At 37.8% G+C, this 27,412-nt stretch overlaps 1 protein-coding gene across 1 annotated transcript in view; it reads left to right on the forward strand.

Annotated features, from left to right (window-relative positions):
• Positions 1 to 1,793: 1,793 nt before the first annotated feature.
• LOC117408573 (dynein axonemal assembly factor 9-like) overlaps positions 1,794 to 27,412 on the forward strand; it is a 38,020-nt gene continuing 12,401 nt past the window's right edge. The window contains exons 1-26 of the mRNA XM_034013689.3: positions 1,794 to 1,971; positions 7,098 to 7,177; positions 8,434 to 8,553; positions 10,614 to 10,738; positions 10,853 to 10,949; positions 11,319 to 11,425; positions 14,626 to 14,703; positions 15,351 to 15,452; positions 18,506 to 18,561; positions 18,672 to 18,807; positions 19,396 to 19,477; positions 20,313 to 20,349; positions 20,734 to 20,818; positions 21,201 to 21,277; positions 21,440 to 21,484; positions 21,691 to 21,736; positions 22,244 to 22,355; positions 22,809 to 22,879; positions 23,012 to 23,062; positions 23,483 to 23,573; positions 23,942 to 24,045; positions 25,277 to 25,423; positions 25,960 to 26,051; positions 26,376 to 26,477; positions 26,608 to 26,725; positions 27,048 to 27,136. Coding sequence (XP_033869580.3) covers positions 1,916 to 1,971; positions 7,098 to 7,177; positions 8,434 to 8,553; positions 10,614 to 10,738; positions 10,853 to 10,949; positions 11,319 to 11,425; positions 14,626 to 14,703; positions 15,351 to 15,452; positions 18,506 to 18,561; positions 18,672 to 18,807; positions 19,396 to 19,477; positions 20,313 to 20,349; positions 20,734 to 20,818; positions 21,201 to 21,277; positions 21,440 to 21,484; positions 21,691 to 21,736; positions 22,244 to 22,355; positions 22,809 to 22,879; positions 23,012 to 23,062; positions 23,483 to 23,573; positions 23,942 to 24,045; positions 25,277 to 25,423; positions 25,960 to 26,051; positions 26,376 to 26,477; positions 26,608 to 26,725; positions 27,048 to 27,136 — 2,306 coding nt within the window. The 5' untranslated portion in view covers positions 1,794 to 1,915. The remainder of the gene's footprint in view (positions 1,972 to 7,097; positions 7,178 to 8,433; positions 8,554 to 10,613; positions 10,739 to 10,852; positions 10,950 to 11,318; positions 11,426 to 14,625; positions 14,704 to 15,350; positions 15,453 to 18,505; positions 18,562 to 18,671; positions 18,808 to 19,395; positions 19,478 to 20,312; positions 20,350 to 20,733; positions 20,819 to 21,200; positions 21,278 to 21,439; positions 21,485 to 21,690; positions 21,737 to 22,243; positions 22,356 to 22,808; positions 22,880 to 23,011; positions 23,063 to 23,482; positions 23,574 to 23,941; positions 24,046 to 25,276; positions 25,424 to 25,959; positions 26,052 to 26,375; positions 26,478 to 26,607; positions 26,726 to 27,047; positions 27,137 to 27,412) is intronic.

The following is a 27,412-nucleotide window of genomic DNA, read 5'->3' on the forward strand; positions in this document are numbered from 1 at the left end:
TTTTATCAACATAATATTATAAATAATAAAACAAATGAAAATGGCATGGGCAAAAATGATGGGACCGCTAACCTAATATTTTGTTGCACAACCTTTAGAGGCAATCACTGCAATCAAACGTTTTCTGTAGCTCTCAATGAGACTTCTGCACCTGTTAACAGGTAGTTTGGCCCACTCTTCCTGAACAAACTGCTCCAGCTGTCTCAGGTTTGATGGGTGCCTTCTCCAGACTGCAAGTTTCAGCTCTTTCCATAGATGTTCGATAGGATTCAGATCAGGACTCATAGAAGGCCACTTCAGAATAGTCCAATGTTTTGTTCTTATCCATTCTTGGGTGCTTTTAGCTGTGTGTTTTGGGTCATTATCCTGTTGGAGGACCCATGACCTGCGACTGAGACAGAGCTTTCTTACACTGGGCAGTACTTTTTGCTCCAGAATGCCTTGATAGTCTTGAGATTTCATTGTGCCCTGCACAGATTCAAGGCACCCTGTGCCAGGCGCAGCAAAGCAGCCCCAAAACATAACCGAGGCTCCTCCATGTTTCACTGTAGGTAAGCTCCAGTTTTGACTCATCTGTCCAAAGGACATTCTCCCAGAAGGATTGTGGCTTGTCAATATGCATTTTAGCAAATTCCAGTCTGGCTTTTTTATGTTTTTCTTTCAAAAGTGGAGTCCTCCTGGGTCTTCTTCCATGGAGCCCACTTTCGCTCAAAAAGCGACGGATGGTGCGATCAGAAACTGACGTACCTTTACCTTGGAGTTCAGCTTGTTTCTCTTTGGCAGTTATCCTTGGTTCTTTTTCTACCATTCGCACTATCCTTCTGTTCAATCTGGGGTCGATTTTCCTCTTGCGGCCGCGCCCAGGGAGGCTGGCTACAGTTCCATGGACCTTCAACTTCTTAATAATATTTGCAACTGTTGTCACAGGAACATCAAGCTGCTTGGAGATGGTCTTGTAGCCTTTACCTTTACCATGCTTGTCTATTATTTTCTTTCTGATCTCCTCAGACAACTCTCTCCTTTGCTTTCTCTGGTCCATGTTCAGTGTGGTGCACACAATGATACCAAACAGCACAGTGACTACTTTTCTCCATTTAAATAGGCTGAATGACTGATTACAAGATTGGAGACATGTGTGATACTAATTAAAGAAACTAATTAGTTTGAAATATCACTATAATCCAATTATTTATTCTCTTTTCTAAGGGGTACCAACAAATGTGTCCAGGCCATTTTAGAATATCTTTGTAGAATAAGCAATAATTCATCTCTTTTCACAGCTTCTTTGCTTTATTCTATGACATACCAAAGGCATGCAAGTATACATGATAAAATAGCTTTTAATTTCATCACTTTTCAGGAGGAATGAAGCATTATTTCAATGAGCTGTAAGGGTACCAACAAATTTGAGCACGTCTGTATCTATATCTATATATATGTATAGTAACAATGCATCTCCTACCAGAAAAAAAAAAAGTCCCAAGCACTTTACCTGAGGAAAACATTTTCCTAAACCACAAAATCAACCTCTCTTCCTATGTGCTGTTGTTACTGCTGTCAAGGGACGCTTAAGGACGTTATTAATAGGATTTGAAGGGGTGCACAAACTCATAAACATTTACAAAACAAAGCTACACAACCTTAAAATATTTTTAAACGAATAGTAATTTAAACATATTTCTGTTTAAAGAACAATAAATTAGTGTTTTAAGATCGCAGTTTGTGATAAAGATGTTTGATGAAAAATATAGAATTTGGTATAACTCCCCTGTATGTGCTGGGTGGTTCAATCCGTTGCCATTTCTGGTCAGGTCTTCCTTAGTCTTTCAAGGGCTGTTACAGTGATGGGAGGTATCGACGTTTAGATTTGCTTTTTAACGATATTATTTTTTAATAGCTATACTGTACTGTGAAGATGGCATCAGTGCGGAGGAAGAACATTAAATATCAGTCCTTGAGCCCTGCTGTCAGGTAAAACGTGATAAAATTACTGCAGTTGATTCGTTAAGAGGGAATGGAGGCCGAGGTTAACTGTATTTTTTTCTTTTTTTGTTGACAGTTGGGGGATTCCGTAATTCCATTGAGAATGCTGGAAAATGAATAGGCGTTTTTTGTACGTCAAAAATGGACTCGACCCCCATTCGGGTCTTATTTCATATCACGTATACACTAATCGTTAAAATTAGTTTATTATTGCAGCATTGGTGATCCAATCAATTAATGGACGACGGCAAACAACTGTATTGCACTGCCAATTGCATCAGTTGTTATTCATTTATAGTAATTAATTTCGGTGTATGATTTTTGAAAGACAAAATAACTATAATCAATTTGTTACTGTGTGTACTGTGTGTACACATAGCAAATTCTTGATCGGTGCCTGTTTTTGAAATGTATTTATTTATTTATTTAATTTTAGACGTTCGACATCATCCCAACGTGTTTTTATTCCACTAATAAATGGAGCATTGTTGATCAGAAAAAAAGAAATGCTTTTTGGAATCTTCAAATTAGATGGTTATAATTTATAACTGGTGACTCAATGATAAAATATAAAATCGAGAAATAATAATAAAAACATTTTTATAATAGTAGTAGGTTTTGTAGTCTGGAACCAACTCCCCAGTAATGTTGTTGAAGCTGACACCCTGGGATCCTTCAAGAAGCTGCTTGATGAGATTCTGGGATGAATAAGCTACTAACAACCAAACGAGCAAGATGGGCCGAATGGCCTCCTCTCGTTTGTAAACTTTGTTATGTTCTTATGTAAAGCAAGCGCGTGTGAGTCCAGTACATAGTTTAAATTGGTTTGTGTTATTTCTTGTTTTCTTGTGCTGTTGTTTGTTGGACGTACGTACTACACAGCAGAGCATAGAAGACTAGCTACATGTTTGTGTTTTCATGCTCAGACTTCCATGGTTACCTTTTATCTTGTTTCCTGACTTTGATTTGTTGCAGTACGACTTTCTTTTGTCAGAATACTGTAAAACCGCTGTGTTGTTTATAAACTGAATAGTAATAATTGGACACCGTGAACTAGTAAATTGTCATCAAAGTATATCACAAGGTGCAGCAGATATTGTTGGTGTTGTTTTAATGAGTGGCCCTACATCAACGTATTTATTTTGTTTTGTTTACAGTGCTACACTGTTTAAATACAGTGTCTTAACAGTTGTTGGTACACTGTATTCTCAATGAAGTTCACTTACAGGAAATTAACAGTTTCACTGCCACATTGTTATAGCCTCTGGAATGATACAGATCGTTTTTCACATATCCATTTCAATTGTTACCAACCATTCAAACTGATATGACATTGCCCTTCGATTATGCCTCTGGAAAGCTTTCTAGTTTTACTAGACTTTACCAATACCCACAACTTCGGTTGTTGAACCCGATTTCAACTTCATAAATTAAATGTATTAATCACCCCAATAAAGGTGTGTGTATTGTTGTTCTAAATCAATCGCCACTATTCCAACTGCTAATGTCATATAAAGTATTGTAGATGGCATCTTCATATGTTCAGTAATTGGGGCAAAGTCTAAAAATATCCTACACTTAGATCCCAGACTAAATTTGACATCCAAACGTAGGGTACAGCCTCTAATTCTTTGTGCCTTCCAATCGATCCTCTGACACTCTTGTTAGGGGAGTCATAAGCCCCTTTCACACTGGCACTTCTACCTGGGTCTGGACCCGGGTCCAGGCTAACCGGGTCACAATCCTGTGTAGTGTGAAACCATGTACCTGGGTCGTACCCAGGTTAACCCTGGTCCCAATGACCCACCTCAGGATGTGGGTTGACACGCTTTGACCCGGGTTGAGCGAGACAAAATGCTTGATGGCCATTCGTGAGCCGACACAATAACAAACAGCCACGTCTGCAGTGAAAATTTCACTTCCGCAAGGAACTTTTCTGTTTATTCTGTTTAGCCATATTTTTGTTGCTTGAGACACACCATGAACCAGACCGCAGCAGGGATGTAGAAACCTTTGATCTAATCAAAAGTTGGGCCAACAGTTCAATCCAGAGACGCTTGGATGGAAGCGTCAGTAACAAGCTGATTCCGGAGGATTGATACGCGCATTGTTTACTTGCGTCTGTTGCCCAGGTCAACCCTGCTTTATCAAAAGCAGTGTGAAATCGTGTACAACCCGCATGACCCTGGGTCCAGCCCGGGTAGGTTCTGACTCTGTTAGATCATGCCAGTGTGAAAGGGGCTATAGTTACACTGTGAGAGAGGCAGTTCCCAGTACAGGGTGTTCTCATTCTTTGTGATTGATAAGATAAAAGTCACCCATTCCAAATTAAGGTGGTGATATAAGTATAGACGCAGTGCAAAAAATTGCCGATGCAAAATTCAAATTGCATTGTGGCCAGGCAGGTTTTTGCACTGCGCCCTATATGACTCAATATGACTGCATATACAAATGACTCAACACGCACAAATAATGATCCGTAATTATGATAATGAGGGTCTCTGAGTGCATTGGGCTATTTAGTGGCTGCACTTGCAGAGTTAGGTATTCTGCCAATTGTGCGCTGCTGTCTGGGAACTCCTGTCCACGGTCGGCAGTGGAATAACTTCGACTCGAACTGGCACCCGCCAGGCTATAGGGCGCATCCTGCACTCCACGCGGAGCACCTTTACCGGATGCGCCGCTCGGGAGCCCATTATTTGGAAGATTTTATAATACAGTAATTGTTAAATAAGTTACCTTTTAGTTGAAGAATCGAAAAAAAACCACATACTTCTACTGTACAGTGTAACTGATCAAAGTGCTGTAATTTATAAGAATGTGTAAACTATGCTGTGCATTTAGGAAATCCCGTACTGTAGGACCCCTTTTGGTATTGCCCCCAGTGATCCTTTGTTTGGATGGTATATCTTTTTCAGAGCTGCCTTTCTGCATTCTTGCTTTATGTAGAATTGACTGACTGTGACTTGATAACCACATGGAAATGTTTTTATAGGTTTAAATAATCTTTCTACATGTGTCGATTTTAAAAATGAATTTTTATAAACTTTGCAGTAGTTTTGGTAAACCTAGTCTAAACTCTGAGTACTGCGCAACACTAATTTGCTTCTTGCATTTTACTGTATTTTTAATGTATGTATAAATTTACTATGAATAGGATTAGTACAATATAATTTTACTATCACAATGAAAATCTCATACATTTATTTTCTATTTAAAATCCTGTTTTGCTTGTATTACACCTTTATTGTTGTATAACAATCTTGTATTTCTTATAACATCCAAACATATATTTATTTGTGTTTTATTCATTATTTATGTAGACTAAGGACTAAGGCATAACCCTTTATCAGTGAAGGGAAAATCAATGGCCATTTTCTCTTGCTGTTTTCAATCCCCAGATCTCCCGTTATGAAGTAAAAAAAAAACATCCTTGCAATATTATTTTACAGTATTGTATCTTTTTTGTTAAAGGTTTATTACTACTGCAACTCAATAATTAGGGCCTAGGTGAATATTTAATTGGTTTCAATACATAATTAACCTGCATGATAATATTATGATGCAACTACTGTTGGGTTATTTGTTTATGCATCATTATTGCTGCTTTATTTACTCATAATAGGCTACCTAGGATCTAGGCGGTCCTCAGTATGGGATCACCTCACTGCAACAACTCCTGTGCACCTTACAAAGATGGACATCCTCCCCACATCCTCCTCACCCAACAACCTGGGCATTGCTAGTGTGATATTGAATTATATTGAAACGAGGCCAGATTGCTAGTATAGTATTTTAGGAATTTCATAATCCTGATAATCTGGAATTTTAGGACAGATATAGGTCAGTATTTGGCTAGATAGCATTTTCTTTTTTTTAATTCTTGTTCACTGGTTGATTGAAATCTTCACGTTTGTTGTTATTCCGTTGTTATTTATTCTTGCTGATGATAATTATGTAATTCTTCTGTCAATGAGCCAAGAGGCTGTGCACAGGTTTAGGAAATTATCTCAAACCAAACTTCCTCTATGTTATTTTCCTTTTTCAGTCTCTCTAGCTTCCAAAAAGCATACTTGGCATGTTATTTGTTAAAAAAAGTTTGCATTTGGAGTCCTTGATAGCTCACCTGGTAATGGCAAGGCCGTGTGGTGTGCAGGGTATCTCTACCAATCTCCACAGATTGAGTTTATACAATAGGTTACACAGTGAGGTAGCTTATAGTGGTCTGGATATATTTTAACATTGTAACATATTAACTATCTCTACTTACTTTACTAGAAATACCTGTCTGTTCCTTTCGTGCCTCCAGTTGAAAGGGAGCTACACCTGTGCTTTCACAGAGATGTACCAGTTTTGTGGCTGTCGTTCACAAATACATAACGTGTTTTACAAGCAACAAATCCAGTCTCATGTTTATTATTTTCATTCGCTATGATTCCAGAAGAATTCCACACTTCTAATTTACCTCTCGAACTATTATCCACTACATGATATAAACCCTGCGCTATCTTTTGTTTCACCTTGTCCACAGACATTTTTTATATCACCAAGAAGACGTGATAAAAGGATCTTGCGACATATCAAAAAAGCGGCAGTACAAACCAAGAACACTGCTTAGTCAGCTGATTCCTCCCTAATCGCCCAGTAACTCACCAATATCTGATGTCAAACTCCTGGGTGCAAAGAGGCAATTTGCTCAGCAGTGAGAACACCTACTGACCTTCATTTCTCTTGAGCTGTTGTGGGGAGTTGCTGCACAAATTGACCTATTAAGTTTCACATTATTCTGAAATAATGTTTGATTTCTCTTGCAGAACAAATTTAAAAAAAAAATATATATATATATATATATATATATATATATATATATATATATATATATATATATATATATATATATATATATATATAACATTTAAAAAAAAAAGAAAAAAAAACCTAAAAATGATTTGGAATCATGTCCTTACCTTTTATGGTGGAGGAGTAATCTCAGGATCCATTTGCTGTCTCTTTGATCAGTATCAAGGATTGAAGCATATTTCAACAGTCCTGTTTTTTTTAAATGTGTAATTTTAGCACTTCTTTACCTTGTGGTGTTTTTTCCTCTTTTCTAGCTGTTCCCGTCTTCGTCAGGTTCAGTCAATCCTGAGTGACAGCAGCAAGTCCAAACCAGATGGGATCCTCTGTATTCTTGGTAAGCCTTTCCACAGAACACTGACGTATAGCCGTGGAGTGAGATTTGTGTGTCATTAACCCTTTGCGGTCTTATGTTGGACCTGGTCCGACATTGCAATTTTCCCTTTCCGGTCCAATGTCAGACAGGGTCCGACATCATCAAAAAGACGTTAAAAACAGGTCTCTAGTCATTTTTTCTTCGGAAAAAGCCGAGAAAACCATTCAATGGCCTAGTGAGACTGGTAGGAGCCGAGAGAAGCCCCCCCCCAAAAAAGGGGGTCCTATCTCATGAATACAGATAGCCCCGGCACTACATAGATAACACGGACATAAACAAACAAGATAGCTGCTTCTGCATCCAGCGCTCAAAGAATATCACAGACATTTGCAGAGGTTTTTTAGATGTTATAGTAATAAAATAATGACTTGGATCGCATTATTGAGGAGTTTGGTGATAAAACGAGTGATCAGGAGATGATTTATCGGTATGCACTACTATGAACAGGTATGTGAAAAATACAGCGAACAAGGGGTGGGGTGGGGTGGGGTGGGGTGGCGTGGGGCTGGAGATGCAGTACTGAGTGTCCTGTTGATATGCAGTGCCTTTTAAACCTGTTTTACTGTGAAAAAAAATACTTTTAAACAGCGCGTCTAAAATAAACTGCGCGTGTGAAAATGAATTGGACCTGACGCGCCTGAGACACGCTGAATAAATGGACCGCTAAGGGTTAATGTAAAAGTGTGGAGGCTGGGCACGAATCGGCAACTTTGCACACCGCAACCAAGCGTCTTAACCACAATGCAAAAGATCCGGGGTCTTATGCATTTGTGTTTTTAGAGCTTGTAACCTCATCTCATCTTACTGACGGGACAGAATATGCACTGACAGTGTATCACACAACACTGCCCAATACATTACGTGTTTGTTTTTAAAAGTGGAATCCCATATTAAAAGGTTCAGTCTGTTTCAGAAACCATTGTGGCTGATCCTGGCTTCAATTTCCATGAAAAAATTCCTTAAGAAACTCTGGAATTATTTTGTACAGTTGGGGCAACTTTTTTTGGTCCCTTTTTTTTTTTTAGCTTAAAAGTCAAAATTAAGCTTTATACGAATATTCTTATGTGAAAAAACAGATACATACCAACTTGCCCCAACAGTTCAAGAGTTGTTTATTACTTTTTGCATCATGTTGATTAGTCTTGATACAGTACTGGGTAACGGTGCATCCTATTAAATATCACCACCAGAGTAATGCCTGTCTCTCTTCATTGCAGGAATTGACAGCAGGTACAATCAGGGCTGCATCGAGCTGGCCAACTACCTGCTCTTTGGTTTGTACAATCAGAATAACATGGACCTGGAGAGGACAGAGTTCCCAGAGGAGGTGCTAGATGGTATGCACAGCATAATTAATTGACCGATTAATTCCATTGTACATAAAGTGTATTTATTTTATAATTTTTAAAATAATTAATTTCAGTGAAGCAGGAGTTTTGCCAGGGGCAGGTTTAGAGAATTTGTCAAATTATTTGTCAGAAACAAAAAATGTTAAAGTGATACGCAGTAAAAATAACAATACAGTTATAGGCAGGGGTTCACATAACTTTTATCATTAAGTTCTCAGATTACCAGCAGAAATGGTTTGGTACTCACCAAAATTAGGGGTCATTATCTAAGTCGCTGTCTAGCTCCACCTCCTCCTCCGACAGTTCAAACAATTGGGATGTCAAGGATCAGGGGTGCAGATTTGGAGCTAGATTCTAGTGCCAGGGTACCTCATATAGCACGAGCGATGTTAACGTCTGGCGCCAGTAGACATGTTTAATTTGTTGTTATTTTATATATATAAAATATTTATTTATTTATTTATTTATTTATTTATTTATTTTTTATTCGTTATGACGATAGTTTCTCATTGGGTCTGGACTACTCAAATGACCCACCCACACTCATCCACATACACAGGAGAGAAGGTTCGAGTCGTGTGAGAAGTTTTAAGTGGGGCTTGATTTGGGTGGTATTTAATAATTTACACCAGTAGGCTCTCAAGTGCTAAACTAACAAATCCTCACGCATTCTCTGTTTATTTCACTAGCCTACCACCAAATTCCAGCCCTGGGGATTCAAAAGCGAAAAAACAAAACACTTATTCACTTTATTAGTGTTGTTGAACACATTGGCTTGATGGCACAACATTATTTATAGAAGGATATAACTGAGGGAAACAAAATATTATTTTAAGTAAAATGCTTAAGTAAATGTATTTTTTTAAACTCACGTTTAAATACAATGACTCTCAAACATCGACCCTTCCTCTCATCTGTGCTCAATTTGGGAAGCTTCCACAACACCACTCCCCTAACTACATCCCTCTTCTCTGAATGGACAGCTAAATCGAGATCTCTGCTATCACTGGTTGTTTCAAGTGTCCATTAAAAGAAAATTACTGATGTTATGAACTAGAGTGATTCCATCTATCACTCTCCATTCATTTTTTTTTTTAAATAAAACCTTGAAGCAGCCAATGATGGTGCTTGAAGGGATGGATTTTTTAGTGAATTGGAACCCTCCGGCCTTAAGTGAAACATGGGGACTGATATTTAATTATGGTCAGCGATAATAAGCTCAGTTACCGGGACAGGTCCCACAGACCTTGACACTGAATAGAAAATCTGGAGGTTAGGCAGGTATGGGTCACAGACAGATAATATGCTTGACCTTGCAAACGTGTGCACCCTCGCTGCCTATATTAAAAAATGCTTTTCTGTTAAAAATGTACTGAGGTTAGGCATTTTTTTGTTATTGGTGCGCATGCGTACCAGTTATGTGAACCCCTGCTTATGGAAAATCAATAAAAAACAGTGAAATCCTTACAAAACACACAAGTTTAAATATACAAGTCAATATATTTACCAGACGGTTCTCTTCTGATTTTCTAGTCTAAGATTGAGACATACTGGGTGTTACTTTTACATGGAATGGTTGTTTCCATAAATACATTAGGTAATTATAGCTATCCATGGACATGGACTTAAAATTTAAGTTTATTCTTAAATAACTTAAATAAGCTGTTTTTTTTTTTTTTGTCTGTAAAGATCTTTCAAATGGCCCATGCATGTCAGTTGCTGTATGTGTTCACATTGGTATGCCACTAGATGACAGCCTTCCTTAACAAAATATAAGATCCTCTGTTGGAATTTATTGAAAGTGGGAGCTGTCCTGAAGAGACCTATTGCATTATGAGAAACTGTGTATTACACTTTGATGTTAGTGGTGTAGTGGGAATAAGAATTGGAAAAATAATACTATGAGAAATGGAAATAGAATTCAAGTACAGTAGAATTAACACACTGAATTACCTGTAGATGACAATAACTGTTTTTAATAGTGAGTACTTATTTGGCCTGACATAATACTTGATAAAATTGAGTATATCTGTTTTTATTCATAACAGATGTGATACTATTGATAAAGTCAGAGAGTGTCCACCTGTACTGCAACCCTGTAAATTACAGCTACCTTCTGCCTTATGTTGGCCACTGGAGAAACCTGCACTTCCACTGTATGACAAAGACTGAGGTGAGTGTGTCCTGTACTATGTATGTGTGGGGGAAGGTGGGTTCTTCTGCTGTTGATTTGTAGTTGTTTAGCAGGTAATGTGACTTTGATTAGTCCATCTTTCTCTCTGATCAGTATGAAGATGAGGAGGCTGCAGAGGAGTTCAAAATCTCCAGCTTTGTGGACATGGTTCAGGACTGCAGCCGTATTGGAATTCCCTACAGCTCCCACGGTACGGACACACACTGTAACACCGGATACAGATCGCAACTCTCAACCACCCCAAGCAATTACAGCACAATAATTTACACATGTTTGTCAAAGAAAACACTAGACACAGGTTTACTTCATGGCCCATTTTTACGTTATAACATCTACTTTTTCAGAATATTGAATTTCTTACCAGTTTAGTATGAGTTAGCATGATATACAGAACCACAGAAATTACAGTTGCACATCCTTCAAGATCAGTACTAAAACCAGGGAGCAGCCCTGTGGTTTAAAAAGCACACTAATTAGTAAGCCTTATAAATAATAATCTTAATTTGACACCAAAAGGGTACCTCGACAGTTGTTACAGTAGGTATACATTGACTTTCAGAGCACATTCAGAAGTTCGACATCTTTGTTGTGGAGAAGTGGCCCATCGTCCAGGCTTTTGGTCTTGAAGGAATCGGAGGAGGCGGCTTTTTTACCATGAAGCACGAGGTACCGATTAATCTACTAAAAGCGGAATTTCGTGAGGTGAACAGACTCGAACGCGTTCAGCTTGTTCGATATGGAGCAGGAACCTTTTCGCAAAATCAGTTTGTTCTATTTTTCTGTTCTGGCATCATAGCTGACAGCTTTTATATATATATATATATATATATATATACAGTGCCTTGCAAAAGTATTCAGACCCCTGACCAATTCTCTTATTACTGAATTACAAATGGTACATTGAAATTTCGTTCTGTTTGATATTTTATTTTAAAACACTGAAACTCAAAATCAATTACTGTAAGGTGACATTGGTTTTATGTTGGGAAATATTTAAGAAAAATAAAAAACTGAAATATCTTGCTTGCATAAGTATTCAACCCCCACACATTAATATTTGGTAGAGCCACCTTTCGCTGCAATAACAGCTTTAAGTCTTTTGGGGTAAGTATGTACCAGCTTTACACACAGTGTCGGAGTGATTTTGGCCCATTCTTCTTGGCAGATTTGCTCCAGGTTGTTCAGGTTGGTTGGACGACGCTTGTGGACCACAATTTTCAAATAGTACCACAGATTCTCAATGGGATTGAGATCAGGACTTTGACTGGGCCACTGTAGGACATTCACCTTTTTGTTCTTGAGCCACTCCAATGTTGCTTTGGCCTTGTGCTTGGGATCATTGTCCTGCCGAAAGGTGAATTTCCTCCCAAGCTTCAGTTTTTTAGCAGACTGAAGCAGGTTCTCTTGCAGTATTTCCCTGTATTTTGCTCCATCCATTCTTCCTTCAATTAACAAGATGCCCAGTCCCTGCTGATGAGAAGCATCCCCACAGCATGATGCTGCCACCTCCATACTTCACTGTAGGGATGGTGTGTCTTGAGGCATGGGCAGTGTTAGGTTTGTGCGCGTGATCGCGCTCAGCATTCAGTAATTAATAATTCTAATTAAACAGCACAGAACATAAAAGGATTGAACACAAAACAGGACACGGCACTTGAGCCAAAATAAACAGACAAACAAAACGGACAGACACTAACAAACAGGGACGAACAAACACGGTGAGAAACACTTATTATTATTATTATTATTATTCTTGTTGTTGTTATTATTATTCTCATTACCTCCTCTCTCTCCCGTTCTTTTGCCCTGAACACCCAACCCCGAGTGAATGAAACGTGCATCTATATATACTGTTGTGCCGGGATTCAATTACAAATTAATTATTCACTTAAATCCCAGCACGTGAATTAATTACGTGCAACCTCGTGCTCACATATTAAATACTTTAAATGCACGTGAAGTGATGTGCAATCCCGTGCCTAAATACAATTACATCTTAAATAACTCGTGCTGCACACACCCATTTATATCCCGTGCAGCCATCTCTATACACCATCATTAACACACGCAACATACAACATATAAATGCACACATGGGCAGGGCACATTGCCACAGCCACACATAGCGCTTTGAGTTTTGGCCAAAAAGCTCTATCTTGGTCTCATCTGACCACAAAACCTTTTCCCACATCGCAGCTGGGTCACTCTCATGCTTTCTGGCAAACTCCATACGTGCTTTCAGAAGGTACTTTTTGAGTAACGGCTTCTTTCTTGCCACCCTTCCATACAGGCCAGTGTTATGCAGAGCTCTTGATATGGTTGACCTGTGCACCATTACTCCACTCCCAGCCACTGAACTCTGTAGCTCCTTCAAAGTGATTGTTGGCCTCTCTGTGGCTTCTCTCACAAGTCTCCTTCTTGTTTGAGCGCTGAGTTTTGAGGGACGGCCTTTTTTTGGCAGTGCCTGGGTGGCGTGATACAGCTTCCACTTCCTGATTATTGATCCAACTGTGCTCACTGGGATATCCAAACACTTGGATATTATTTTGTACCCTTTCCCTAATCTATGCATTTGTATTACTTTATCTGTAACTTCTGTAGAATGCTTTTTGGTCTTCATTTTCCTTCAGATTCACAGTCTGACCAATGATCCTTCAACAGTGGGGTTTTTATCCAGAAAATGTGACAGCAACTTTAATGGTTCACAGGTGGAGGCCAATGGTAAGGTAATTGTGTCCTCGTTAGGGCAATTTCTTTCATCGGTGTAAACTGGGAGCTTCCACAGCACAGGGGTTGAATACTTATGCAAGCAAGATATTTCAGTTTTTTATTTTTCTTCAAAATATTTCCCAACATAAAACCAATGTCACCTTACAATAATTGATTTTGAGTTTCAGTATTTTAAAATAAATATCAAACAGAACGAAATTTCAATGTACCATTTGTAATTTAGTAATATGAGATAATTGGTCAGGGGTCTGAATACTTTTGCAAGGCACTGTGTGTGTATATGTATGTGTATATATAATATATATTTTTTTATTATTATTATTTTTTTAATTATGCCTCAATCCTAAATTTCTAGGGGATGCAAAACTTTTGGTCATAGCTGTACCTGCGGGGCTCCACCATGTTTCACCTTGTGGAACTGCTCCTCGAGCAGACCGGGCTGTTCGACCGAACAAGCAGAACATGTTCCACGGCAGAAAGGTGGAACGGTTTCGCCAAATCAGATTGTCCTGTTCTATTAATTCTGTTCGGTCTCACGAAATAACACCTTTAGTTATTCACCCTATACTGTCCCTTCTGATGGTAGCTTTTTTAGGGTGTTTGTATCACTGTAGGCTCGAGAAGCAACACTGACTTCTTTACTGGAAACTTGCATTGAAAACGTTTCAGTTATAATGTTTGTGCATATTACAACCCTTTTTAAATGATAACACATCTGAGTAAATCTTTCTATTTGGAATAAAATATTTTGCTGCCTTATAAATATTGGTGTATATTTAATCCAGTCCTGTAATACTAAATAATGTTTCCCATAATTTGTTTCTAATACCTGGTGTAAAGTGTGATAGCTTGAGAGTAATGTTTTGGGAGCTTTTAAAATGACACTGGAGTTTGTAAAGAGCTTTTAAGCCATGGTGACTACACCGAAAAGAATATCACTTTGAGAATGTGTCTGAAATAGTGTTGATGAAGACAGCAAAAATATAAACACTTTAAAGGTGTTGACATAAACAACACTTCTTACTGCCAAGACGAGTTTCTCTGTCAAGTGTTACATTGCTAATTAGTCCACTAATTTAGACATGCTGCTTATATTTGACGTGGGGATAAGGACCTTTCTGTGCTTTGGTTTTTAGCTGACAGACGTGAGTGAGAAACTCTGGCAGATTTACAGTAAGATGGACCCTGTTGCCTTGGAGATCCTGCTCACAGAGGTAACACAGCTACACGGATGCTCTTTGGAGTTCACTGTTCTTTTTTTTATTTTTTTATCTGTGTTTTATTACCTGGAGTTCGAATAACATACAATTTGTACAATATGTCACATCGTACTTCATTATTTAAATGCATTTACAGTACCAGCATATCTCAGGCAGTAGATTCAGTTGTACAGTACAATAAAACAAGAGCCATATTTTCAAATTGTTTACTCCATTCTAAATTATGAATCTGCTTGGGAAAAATCCTGCTCTCTGATTGGTTAGCTGCATTCTTGTAACACCTTAAGTGTGCGGTTATGTCATGTCAACCCATCCCCAGTCATGTCTTAATGCTTCATTATTATTTGAAAGGGGAAGAAATTATGTCAGTGTTACAGAATGAGAAAAGAAAAACACCTTGAGAGTGCTTAAGTGATGTTGAATTATAACACTTAGCTGTTTGGTAAAATTAACATTCATTTTACCTTGTTAAAAAATAGGAGTTATTTAAAGACTGGAGCAAACACTTTGAAAATATGGCCCCAAATGTTTAATAGATTTTATTTTGGGGGACGTTTGTGTCACCACTACACACTTATATTTTTCAGAATGTACCTCAAAGAGTATTAAAATGAGTTTCACTTTGTCTTTTGTGGTTTCAGGGCTTAGTGACATTTGAGAAACAGTGGGCCAGCTTCTACTCCAACTTTGACATTGAAAGCCATTCTTACATCATGGAGCTGTCTGAGGCACAGGCTGGGGAGGTAAGGAAAAAAAGACGTAAAGCAAAGAGTTGGTTTAATAAATGCATGTTTATGCAGTTTTCCTATAAGTATATAGGAACACATGTTTGATCCTCTGCACTGAAATCTGCATTACATATTAGGGGTGAGTCGGTATAGGTACATAACAGTATTGATACCAATCCTGTTATTATACACAGGGTTATTGTAAATACGATATACAACGGTTAGCGCTATATTCATGTTCCTATAAACAAAGTGAAGTAAAAGGCCAATTTCATATTAACACCTTTTTTATTCTACACCTTGTACAAAACAAGACAGTACTACTCCGATTTCTCACCTAGCCTCACACTTGAGCATTCCATCCACTTCTACCTTACTGTCAATCACCATCATCAATGCTGTTTTGCCTTTGCTTCTAAACCAAGCCATGATACTTGCAACCTTAGTGTCTGAGGAACATCTATTTGTGAACTGACACTGTATTTTGATAATGCTTTTGAAGGAAACTATCAATGACACAAAATACATGTTTCAGAATAGCCTACTTATTCTCAAAGTTTATATAAAGTTATTTACAGGATTAAAACTATTTTAGGTAAGTGAAAAAATATTTTTTTGTACTAACTTTTTGGCTTATGCAGTGCCATGTGAACTGTAGATATGGATCCAATAACACATGTTTTAGTATTCAAATACATTTGTAATGGTGTTGCTATGTATTTTATTTATCCCGTGCCAAAAATAAACAACTCATCTCTGCTCTTAAATAATTCCTGTGTTAGTGTCACGTGAGCTGTTCAGTGTGTTGATATGTAAATATATCCTATTCGCCTGCGGAGCGTATCAATGTCAACCTCCGTCTTGATCTCCTGCCTGACACTCGGCAGCAAATGCACGCACCCACACGGCAGACAGCTACTCTGTCACAAGTATAAATACCTGTATCTTTCTAAACACGTGCTTTAGGGGAGCTCCCTAATAAAAGCTGAATCTCAAAACAATAATTGTGTGAATATAGTAATTGTTACAGCTGTGTATATTGGTACTTAAAATAGGATACATTCATCCAACTTTTTACATAGCTGCCCTTAGTCTGGTCCCACCACAATCAGTTGTGTGACGGACTACTGTATTTATTTTATACGTTTAGAATTTTAGTAACAAACAATCTGCAGGACCACATTGTTTTGAGCAAATGATAAATCTTAATAATAGAATAATACATACTGTGGCAGTATAACCTATATTGGACATCTTTAGTGTGTTCTTTTTAAAGTTTTTAAATTCTGATTGTCATATATATAATATATATATATTTTTTAAACGTTAAATTGCAAAGCCTTTTTTTCAGCTTTCTGGTGCAGTAAAATATAAAATGCCTAAGTTTTAACCCTTTGTGGTCCTATGTCGGACCTGGTCCGACATTGCAATTATTCCTATCCGGTCCAATGTCGGACCCTGTCCGACATCATCAAAAAGACTCAAAAAACAGGTTTCTAGTCGTTTTTTCTCTGGAAAAAGCCGAGAAAACCATTCAATGGCCGAGTGGGAGCGACAGGAGCCGAGACAAGCCGAAAAAAAAAGGGCGTATCTCATGAATAGTCATACTTGCCCCTGGCATCAGATAACGGCGGCCATAAGGAAACAAGCTGGCTGCTACTGCATCCAGCGCTCAGAGAATATCACAGACATTTGCAGAGCTTTTTTGAGATGTTACAGTAATAAAATAGTGACTTGGATCGCATTATTGAGGTGTTTGGTGGTAATACTAGTGATCAGGAGATGATTGATCGGTATGTACGACTATTATTATTATTATTATTATTATTTATTTCTTGGCATATGTGAAAGCTATAGCGAACGAAAGGGTGGGGTGGGGCTAGAGATGCCTAGTGAGTGCTTTGTTGATATGCAGGGCCTCTTAAACCCGTTTGACTGTGGGGGAAAAAAAATACTCTTAAACAGCGCGTCTAAAATTAACTGTGTGTGTGAAAATAAATTGGACCTGACGCGCCTGACACACACTTAATAAATGGACTGCAAATGATTAAAGGAAGTGATTTTTGTTGTGTGTTGTTTTTGGAATTTACAGTAGTATTTCTCCAAAAGAAATTCCTGAAGACCTCTGGAAAAAAGTTGTTGATGCCTATCAGTCTGAAAAGGTTTACAAAGCCATTGCTAAGGCTCTGGGGCTCCACCGAACCACAGTCAGAGCCATATTGTTCAAATGGAGAAAGTTTGGGACAGTAGTGAATCTTCCTATATATATGTAAAGTACTGATAGCCATCTTATTTACAGTAACTATACAACTGAATGACCAATACACAGCAAAAAAATCCCAAAAGTATTAAGTAGACATGCCGATTTGGATGACGAAAAATTAAATGAACAGAAAAAAATTCTAAAAAAACTGCTGTCTTTATACTCACTCACCCCTACTTTGTCACTTCAAATGACGTCTTTTTAGTGGTTTATAAACGCTACAGAAAAACACAAAAAGACACTTCTGCACATTATCCACCCCTCCTCGACACTAAAAATGACTGAAATCTGAGCTCTGTCCCCTGGTGTATCTTTTCAATTGCAATGTACACAATATCAAAAATAAAGATGTACCTTCTTTTGCATGTTTCAATTAAATGAATTTACTCAGCTAACTTAACTAACTATTGAGACTACTTTATTGATGTAATGATATTTAATAAAAACAAATCATTTTTTGCCCCAAACATGATTTTATTGCTTTTTTTTTTCACATCCACTGTTTAAGTCGAATATACGGACTTCTCGGGGGTTGGCATCCGTATATTCGACGTATACGGACACCTTGTTGGGCCTTAAATGCTGTTGATTTCCCAAGACAAGATCAATCAACAGCAAAGCCATTACCTCTCCATTTGTTGTTGTTGTTGTTGTTCAAATCACTGGTAGCTTTTTCAGTCACTTGTCTTTTGTTTTTCTGTGTTAGATTTTTTAAATTTATTATTCTAGACCTACCTTAAACTGTCTTGATGACAATGCTTTTTAAAATCAGGTTCCAAATGTGGTGTTTTTTTGTGTTTTCCAGCCCTTTCGCAGTTATTTTACACATGGACTGATTTCTAGCCACATCGCTGGCAAGTGGTATGTACTGAACACAACTACCCCCCCCCCCCCTTTTTCTCTCTCTCTATCTTTCTGTCAAGCACCTCTTATACAACCTGTTTTATATATTTTGGGGCTTGTTCTTTCAGTAAAAGCAGACAGCCTTTTGTGCTTTTTGGATGTCACTCCACAAGAGAGGACCTGAACTCTTACTGCTTCACCTTTCCATCAGAGGGGCACCAGGTTCGGAACACTGGGATTGGAGGGGCCACTGCCAAGCACATGGTAAGACTGCTTTTAGGCCGGCCACTGATTTGCCATGGCACGCTCCCTGAGCGGATACCTGGGACTGTAAAAAAGGGCACATTGTGACCTTCAGAGCTTTCTGACTACAAAACCTGTGAACAGAGCACTAATCAAACCTGTATTGACAACTCCTGTATAGAAGAATCAGTGTTTGCAGTGAGGAATCCCTCTGTATGTCCAGTGATGGGGAAAATGTATGAATTTACAAATTGCCACTACAACTGCTAATATCTTGTTAACTATTTTAGTGTCGTTCCATGTTAATGTTACAGACCACTCCGTTTCTGACAATATATTTACAGTTGGTACACTGTTGTGATCTATTATAGGTGGTGAACAGTAGAAATTAACTATTTCACTGCCACATTGTTTTAACCTCTGAGCATATCCGTGATACAGATCTTGTTTATATATCAGTTTTATAAACCATTCAGTTTGTTACAACATTCTCCTTAGATTATGCCCCTGGAGATGCTTTGTTCACAAACTCCCATTTCAAATGTTTTTATTTTGTTTATGTTCCCTTTTGCCCTTTTGTAATAATGTGCCATCTTCAACAATCCACAGCTTGTACAGTGTGTAGCCCCTAAAGGACCCCTGGCGTGTTCACGGACCTGTTTCTTTGGAACTACTCATATCCCATACTTGGGTAAGTTCCTTTATTTTTCACTGGACAGGACTAATCTTGATAAAAGCTAAAAACTGTAAAGTTTTGTGTGGCCCAATGTCACTTGTGTTGAATTCTGTTTAGCCTTCCCTGTACACAAATTCACAATCGTCCACCTTACTGTGTTGAACACCTTGTGCATAGAACTTTGACACTTTGAAGTCTTTGCTGCTAAAATCTGACACTTGGTCACTTTTTGTTAAAAAATTAGCCAAAACATTAACTTTGTTCAACAGTGAAACAGACAGAAACTTTAGCCACACAGACAGCCAAAGTGCTTTGTAACCACCCTTACCAATTGATACTTGGTGACATTGCAGTGTTTCTGTACTAAGGGGAAAAGGTAAGACATGGGCAGCTACAGTAATGTGAGGCTGTTATTTGTAAACTGATATCACAGAAGTGTTTTCATATTTTGACATGTTATCAAAATGGTAACATTTGAAAATATGAAAACGCCATTGTGTAATGCATTCCACTACCATGTTATATGAGTAAAAGAGTGTGCTATCGTATTGGTTTATTCAGGGCAATAGGCTGGGTGTTTTTAGTATCCAAGTGTTATGATTGGACTTAACTGTGGTGTAGGGAACCACTATTCTATTAACTATTAAGTTACTATAGTCCATTTATGTGTTTTCTGTTTGAAACATGTAACGTAATCACCTGCAATAAAACATTTATTATCCAAAGTAATTGGGGCGATCCTAAACTCAAGGGGTGTTCAATTTGTCCACTCACTTTGGCTGCAGCCTGGTCCAGTACATGTGGTCTAGAGAGGATCAACTTTAACACAACTGTTTATTTCTATCAACAGGGAATGACAATGAACAGTACAAGAAAACGGAACTGATGTAAGCTGATTTTTATTTCTGTTTTTCTGTCCCTGAAGCTGTCAACCTGTCTTGTCATATGAATGTATTTGTCATGTCTCCAACAACAAGTATATAGATGCCCATCTGTATGTCATACTTTAGAGGTTTTAAATGTGGCCAGAAAACCACTTATCCAGTACTGATTAATCTTGGTTAGGACATTTTTATATCTCCAAGTTTTTGAAATGATCAGAATCTATGTAAATAAGTCTGTACGTTTGTCACTGTTAGATCATTGTAATCTACTTTTCCATAATGCTGATAAATATAGATTTGTATTTCCAGCCGTGAGGCGGTCTATATGTTACTGGCATTCTTGTTTTAAACATAACTTTATTAAAACATCTATTCTCTGACTTGCAGGATTTTGTCTCAGATCTATGAAGCTACAGTCCAAGCTGTGCTGGCTGGTATCAAATGCTATTCTTGCACATTTAGCACAACCAAGGTGTGGACCCCACTATACCCATACATTGAAACATCTGGTTATCCAAGTCTTTAGGCACCAACAATCATAGATTTTACAGTATTTTATTTCTGCATATATATTGATTGATGACTCGTATGTTACAAATTTATTGTCATCCCCTATTGGTCACCTGTCCCATCCCAGCACACATAGACCGCTCTTCTGGTATGTTTTTTGTTCTTTAAAGAACCATCACACAGGTCTTTATTTTCTGATTTTTGTGTAGGAGGCTCCCACATGTCAGGTACCCCGTACCTTTGACTTTGGGTCATATTTGGATGAATGTGTTATTATTAAATATGTCATTATTTATTGTTTATACAGTGTAATAAGCTCCTGTAATTCATTTGGCTTATAACAGGCAAAGGACATGGCAGATCAGACATTCCAATCATCCCTGGATTGCTGCAGTCTTGCACAGTTCAAGAATGCACTCCGGTACAGTACATTTCTATAGTTATTATTTTTTCACATTATTCTCCTTTTGGGCATTTTACTGGCAAACTGTTGAGAATATTTTTTTTCTATTCAGTTCCATTAGCCTCCCATGATTTCTATGATCTGATAGTTAATATGACCGCTATTTTTGTTTCGCTTCAGATCCAAAACCACATTCTACATTCAAGCTGTGAATAATGAAGGAAGGTTGGTTTATTTCTTTAGTTTTTTTGCTGTTACTGTTCATCTGCAAGCTATTTGCTGTGCAATGGTTATATTAAAGTAGTTGTTGTTTTGGCAGTTTTTGTGAACATGTGGACTTGCATCAATTTAGAGACATTTCCACTTTATGCTTTCTTAACTTAAACATTTGTGGGGTTTTGTTCTGTTAAAAAATGTTTTTTTTTCCTCAGAACTGTTCCTTTGGAAAATGAGGACAGTAGGTCCTTAGTCAAAACTGTAAGTAATCACTTCATCCCCTTTATGCAAAAAAATATGTGTACCCTGAGTTTAAGTTATAAGAATAGTCTAGGCTTTCTGTAAAACTTTTTTCATATTATTATTATTATTATTATTATTATTATTATTATTATTATTAGTTTATTTAGCAGACGCCTTTATCCAAGGCGACTTACAGAGACTAGGGTGTGTGAACTATGCATCAGCTGCAGAGTCACTTACAATTACGTCTCACCCGAAAGACGGAGCACAAGGAGGTTAAGTGACTTGCTCAGGGTCACACAATGAGTCAGTGGCTGAGGTGGTATTTGAACCGGGGACCTCTTGATTACAAGCCCTTTTCTTTAACCACTGGACCACACAGCCTTCATACAAAAACTTTTTTTTTTTTAACAAACGCTTGCTGATATAACAAATTATTTGAGAAAGCAATACAAGATTTTCCAGTTACACAATTAGTCGTTCATTTTGGAAGTGCTTCATTGTGTTTTACTCCCCTCTCCTTAGGCCTGCATGACTGTGTACGACATTCCAGACTTACTTGGAGGAAGAGGAGTTCTGGGTTCAGTAGTATTCTCGGAATCATTCCTGGAGTCCTGTTTTTTTGTGAAAGAACAAGGCAAGTTCTGTTATTTGTTATTAAACATATTTTGTTGCAATTCTTAACTTTATCAATCATGAGGTCTCCAATCTACATGCACTGGACACTATATTATTAGTTTATTTAGCAGACGCCTTTATCCAAGGCGACTTAGAGACTAGGGTGTGTGAACTATGCATCAGCTGCAGAATCACTTACAACTACGTCTCACCCGAAAGACGGAGCACAAGGAGGTTAAGCGACTTGCTCAGGGTCACACAGTGAGTCAGTGGCTGAGGTGGTATTTGAACCGGGGACCTCCTGGTTACAAGCCCTTTTCTTTAACCACTGGACCACACAGCCTCCTTGCCGAGTTCATTTAGGGGGGGGAAAGATGGATATACCCTGGTTAGTTAAACACATGATCACAATTGAATGCATATGTTTCCCATTCCTCTAATTCGTTATTACATTTTCTATTCCATCCTGCAGATGGCAGTATTTCCACAGATAGCTGTTTTACCATCCTGACGGCATCCATTCCAATATACGTCTCCTGGCTCGTAAGTGATTGCTTCTAATGGCCTTTTATATTTGTAACTTTTAATATGTGATCTAGATTGTCATTATGCCATAGACTAGTAGCTGTAACTACATGTCATTAATTGATACATTCTTTTTTTCCTTATTATTAGGTTGAGGACAATGATGTTAAGCTATCTGAGAAGGCACAACAGCTACTAAAGGTAAGCTGCCAAAAGAGGACTGTTCAGTACTACTGAAACTTAACATTCCCAGTGGCCATACCTTAATCTGTGGTTAAGTAGAGTAATGTGGTGGGGAAACCAATAATAACCATTTGAATGGAACATGTAGAGACTGTTGAGAGCATTTTGCACACGCCTCACAGAGTTCTGATATTGGATTTTGGATTCTGCAAATTCTTGATGATAGCATGGTTCAGATTTTAGATCAGTTTAGCGAGTGTCTACTGTATCTCAGACCATACACAATCCCCTTGGGCCCCTGTTGGTGGTTTAAGATGAGGGTACATTCATGTTCTTTTGCAATTGCAAAGGGTCTTGACATGTGCTGAATACTTTATGGTTGATAAGTTATGCTACGTTTGGTAGAATCATAAAAACTAACTTCTGTTTTGTGTTGAGGATAAGGAAGAGACCTGCCTTGGAAGTCCCCTTTCTGTAGGAGAAACAGCTTTCATTTACTCCAGCAACATACTGGCCTGGCCAGAGGAAGGTATGTCTTCTACTGGTAACATCATAGTGTTAACAGGATTGTACACCATAGAACATCTGTACCCTATTGATTGAATGTTCAGTTCCAGGTTTATTATGGGGTTTATGTCAAAATGTGTAAGTCACAGAGGTTCAATGGCCCATGGTCTGTTTAGAATCCTCAAGATACAAAAATCGTACTCCGATAGTGAAGTCAACTTCAAAGTCAATGTTTATGCTAACAGTTGTTTTAGTCATTCCTATTTTTATTATTTAATTAGAATACAGAAGCCACACTCAAAGGGGTGAAGGGAGTACATTCATTATAATATATAGTGTATTATTTTCCAAGATACCCCCTGTTTTAAGCACATGTCTTTTCTCTTTCAGGTAAAATCAGTTTCTTCTCAGAAGGAATTCTATTTGTACATCCTCACTATGGCTGCGTCACTATCTACAAGAATTTGATCAATGCACTCAAGTTTTATGATGGGGTACGTTGGATTTTTAATTGTAGATTGCAATAAAGCAAACATACATTACTTTCTAGTTGTAACAATTCTGTTAGAGGTATGCACAGATACCTGAAAACCTGGGTACCCATCCATTGTAAAGGTACAGTACCCAAACACACCCTTGATATATATTGTATAAGCCTCTTTAATTTTGGAAACTGAAAGCTGTATCAAGCAAGCAATGCACATTTATACTGTATACTTTAAGAAAAGTTTGGTCTTGGGCAGTATACAGTAGCTTACATTTTACTGCCTAAGCTACTGTATACTGCCCAATACTAAAGTTATGTGGATAAGAACTGGTGTTACATTTTCCTTCTCTGTAAAAACATACAATGACAAACATTACAACACAGCAACCTCAGCTCACAACACACTTTTATAGTCACTACTGTACTATACAATTTTGCTTTGTATAGCAATGAACACTTTGTTTATCAAGCCTTCCATATCAAACACATAACCTTAACTTAGAGCTTCATAAAAGAAAAAACTCCAAGGCTCTTACAGTAAGATAAGAAAGTGGAGCATTGTTCTGGCTGTCCCAGTAGAATGAAATAAGCTGCTGCTTTGCACAAAGGCTATTGTGTAACTAATAACAATATCTGTTAAAAGAGCACGCACCCAGTCTAGGTGTGTGTGCTATTGAGAGAGCTATACAGAATGCACACTGTACCTAGAGAAACGCAAACTTCACCTCTGTAGCCCTTTTTTCCTTTTGACCCCAGGGGTGCATGAGCTTGAAGGCTTGACAGGCTATTTTTGAGCCTTCCTCCTATTGTTTGATGTCCTAGTCCTTGGCTTGTAGAAGAGAAAGCTTATAAATGGCAACTGGCAGTCATTTCTTGATTTAGTCTGTGCCAGTTTTTATCTTTGAATAAAAGGGAAATATTTGAAGGTTGTCTAAGGGGAGTTTTTTTTCCCCCTCTCACCTCCCCTCAGCCATGACTGAGTATTGTGAGTTTATTTTAAGATGCAACACATTTGTATATATATATATATATATTTTTTTTTTTCAAACCTCTGTTATCTTTGACCAGGACACATCACTCCTATTGCCCAGACTTGAACATGTAAGGATCTGGCCAAATTAAATTAAAAATAATCCTTCTGACAGTTTTGTGATATCTACAATGACGAGAAAAAAATAAATAAATAAATTCAATTGCAGAAAAATAATTCCACTAATTATGTATTACCTTTGTTGCAGGACTCCCCCAGTGTAGTTGCTGTCCTCCTTGTTGAATATAAGAGATCTCTGCTCCCTCACTTGCCCTTCCAGCTTCACTCTACATCCAACTGTCTCGCCTTTGCACTGCTGCCCAAATCCAAAAGCTACAAGGCTTTCTTTTCACAGGTAACACGTACAGCTAGCAATCTAACCAGGATACTAACTATTCAGTAAATATAAGAGGAGTTTTCTGTTCTCAAGCCACAAGTTAAACTAAAAATCCCATAACTGCATCAACATAATTAAAAAAAGAAGCTAATTATTCTGATCTCCACATGATTTTATATAGATATATAGATAGATATATATATATAAACTTATGTATGCCTTCTGTAGATGCTGTAGTCTTATAGTGATTACACTTTCATTGCCAGTCTTGCTGTACTGTGACAACACTACACAAGCTGACAACTACAGCAACCCAATGTATAAACATATACTGTATTAAGCACATCTCACAAATGTTTTAAAGCACAGCACTATTGCACTAGCTGGGATAGTAAAGCCGATATATAGATAGATAATTTTCAGTTTGGTGTTGCTGTTTCTGTTTTCACTCTGTAGGTGTAATTGATAGAACTTAAAGATCTATGACTGTCTGTTTCAACTCTGTGTTTTTTGACTGAATTGTCTAGCTAATTCCTCCTCTACTACTTTCCCAGGTGCTGGCTTCATGGAAACAGCAGTCAGATGATTCTGGAATTGTGCTGAAAATGGTACGGAGTGAGCAACTGTCAGAAGAACAAAGAAACATGTGAGTAATCAAAGGTGTTAATTGGTACAAATGTTGATGTTGCCTCTGGGATCTCTGTTTCTAGTATAGCAGGTGTCAATATTTTTGAAGAGATAGAGACCTCTTTAGTTACCAAAATATGTATAGTAGTCCATGGGATAAATCCCTGTATATATTCATACCTTGACCCCCGTTTTATAGTGAACTAGTGGTTGTAACTTTTGCAGTTTAATATGTGATAGAGGTCTGTGAAATCTATGTTGAAAATGAAAAGGTGCATCGTGATGGGTTCTGGAAATAATGAATTGTTTCACAGTACTGACTTAATTTCTACTGTCCTTGCAGGCATGCCAAACTGCAAAAACTTTGTGAGAATCATTCAATCCCAGTGGGTGAGAGGTGGTGCCAACTTAAAGCTGCCTCGGCAGAGCTCCTACAGTTGGAAACGTGGGTTCATTTTTAATGGTTTATATATCTGTAAATCAAGGCTATTTCTTAGCTTGAAGGCTATATTTTGTTTTGGAATTAACTTGTTGCTGTGAAAGCGCAAAACTTATTACTTTTTTTTTTTTCTTAGATTCATGATGCATTTTGAAGTCAGTAGTGTTGGCAAGGAGCCAGTGAAAAGCACCCACCTTCCTGCACTCTTTCATCAGACCAGTTTACCTGCAAACATCCATGAGGAAACTGAAAAGGTAGCTATAACTCTTGTTTTTTTTTGTTTTTAAAGCATTTATGATAATTAGAAATGCTGTTTTTTTTCTCGTGTTGTATTTTTTAAGATTAGAGATCATATATGGTCCTGTAATCGGTGGTGTCACTTTTTGGACATGTGTCACTCTCCTGTAGGGATTAAAATGTAAAAGACTAGCCAACATTAAGTTGATGAATGCATGGTTCAGCTAGAGACATAAAGGAACAGGAGTCGCACAGATCCTGTCAGCCGTGGTCACAAGGGTGATCTGACATTTAATACTATACCTACATTCAAACTTTATTTATGTTTTTTTTTCCTAGGTGGTAATCACCATTATTACAGGGCTTCCTGGAAGCCATAAAGACAGCCTTTGCAACTTTCTAGTAAATCTGAACAAAGAACGTGGAAGGTAAATGTGTTTCTCAATCAGTTACTACTGTACATAATTTCATCTCCACGAAGCAAAATATTTAACTAGACTGAAACAATTACTGTGTAGAGAGTTTGTGTGGATCCCAATTCTAGCCATAAGGAAATAATGTAAAGAAAAAAAAAAGTAAACAAAATAAGAGAGTTAGCTAAGGTACCTTTTGCCACTGAATACATGGCATGTGATGTATTGTTTAACATTATTTCATGTATAATTAGAACATATAATCTGTTGTTGACTAACCTTGTGCGCTCA

This window comes from Acipenser ruthenus, chromosome 2, assembly GCF_902713425.1.
Source record: "Acipenser ruthenus chromosome 2, fAciRut3.2 maternal haplotype, whole genome shotgun sequence".
Lineage (NCBI taxonomy): Eukaryota > Metazoa > Chordata > Actinopteri > Acipenseriformes > Acipenseridae > Acipenser > Acipenser ruthenus.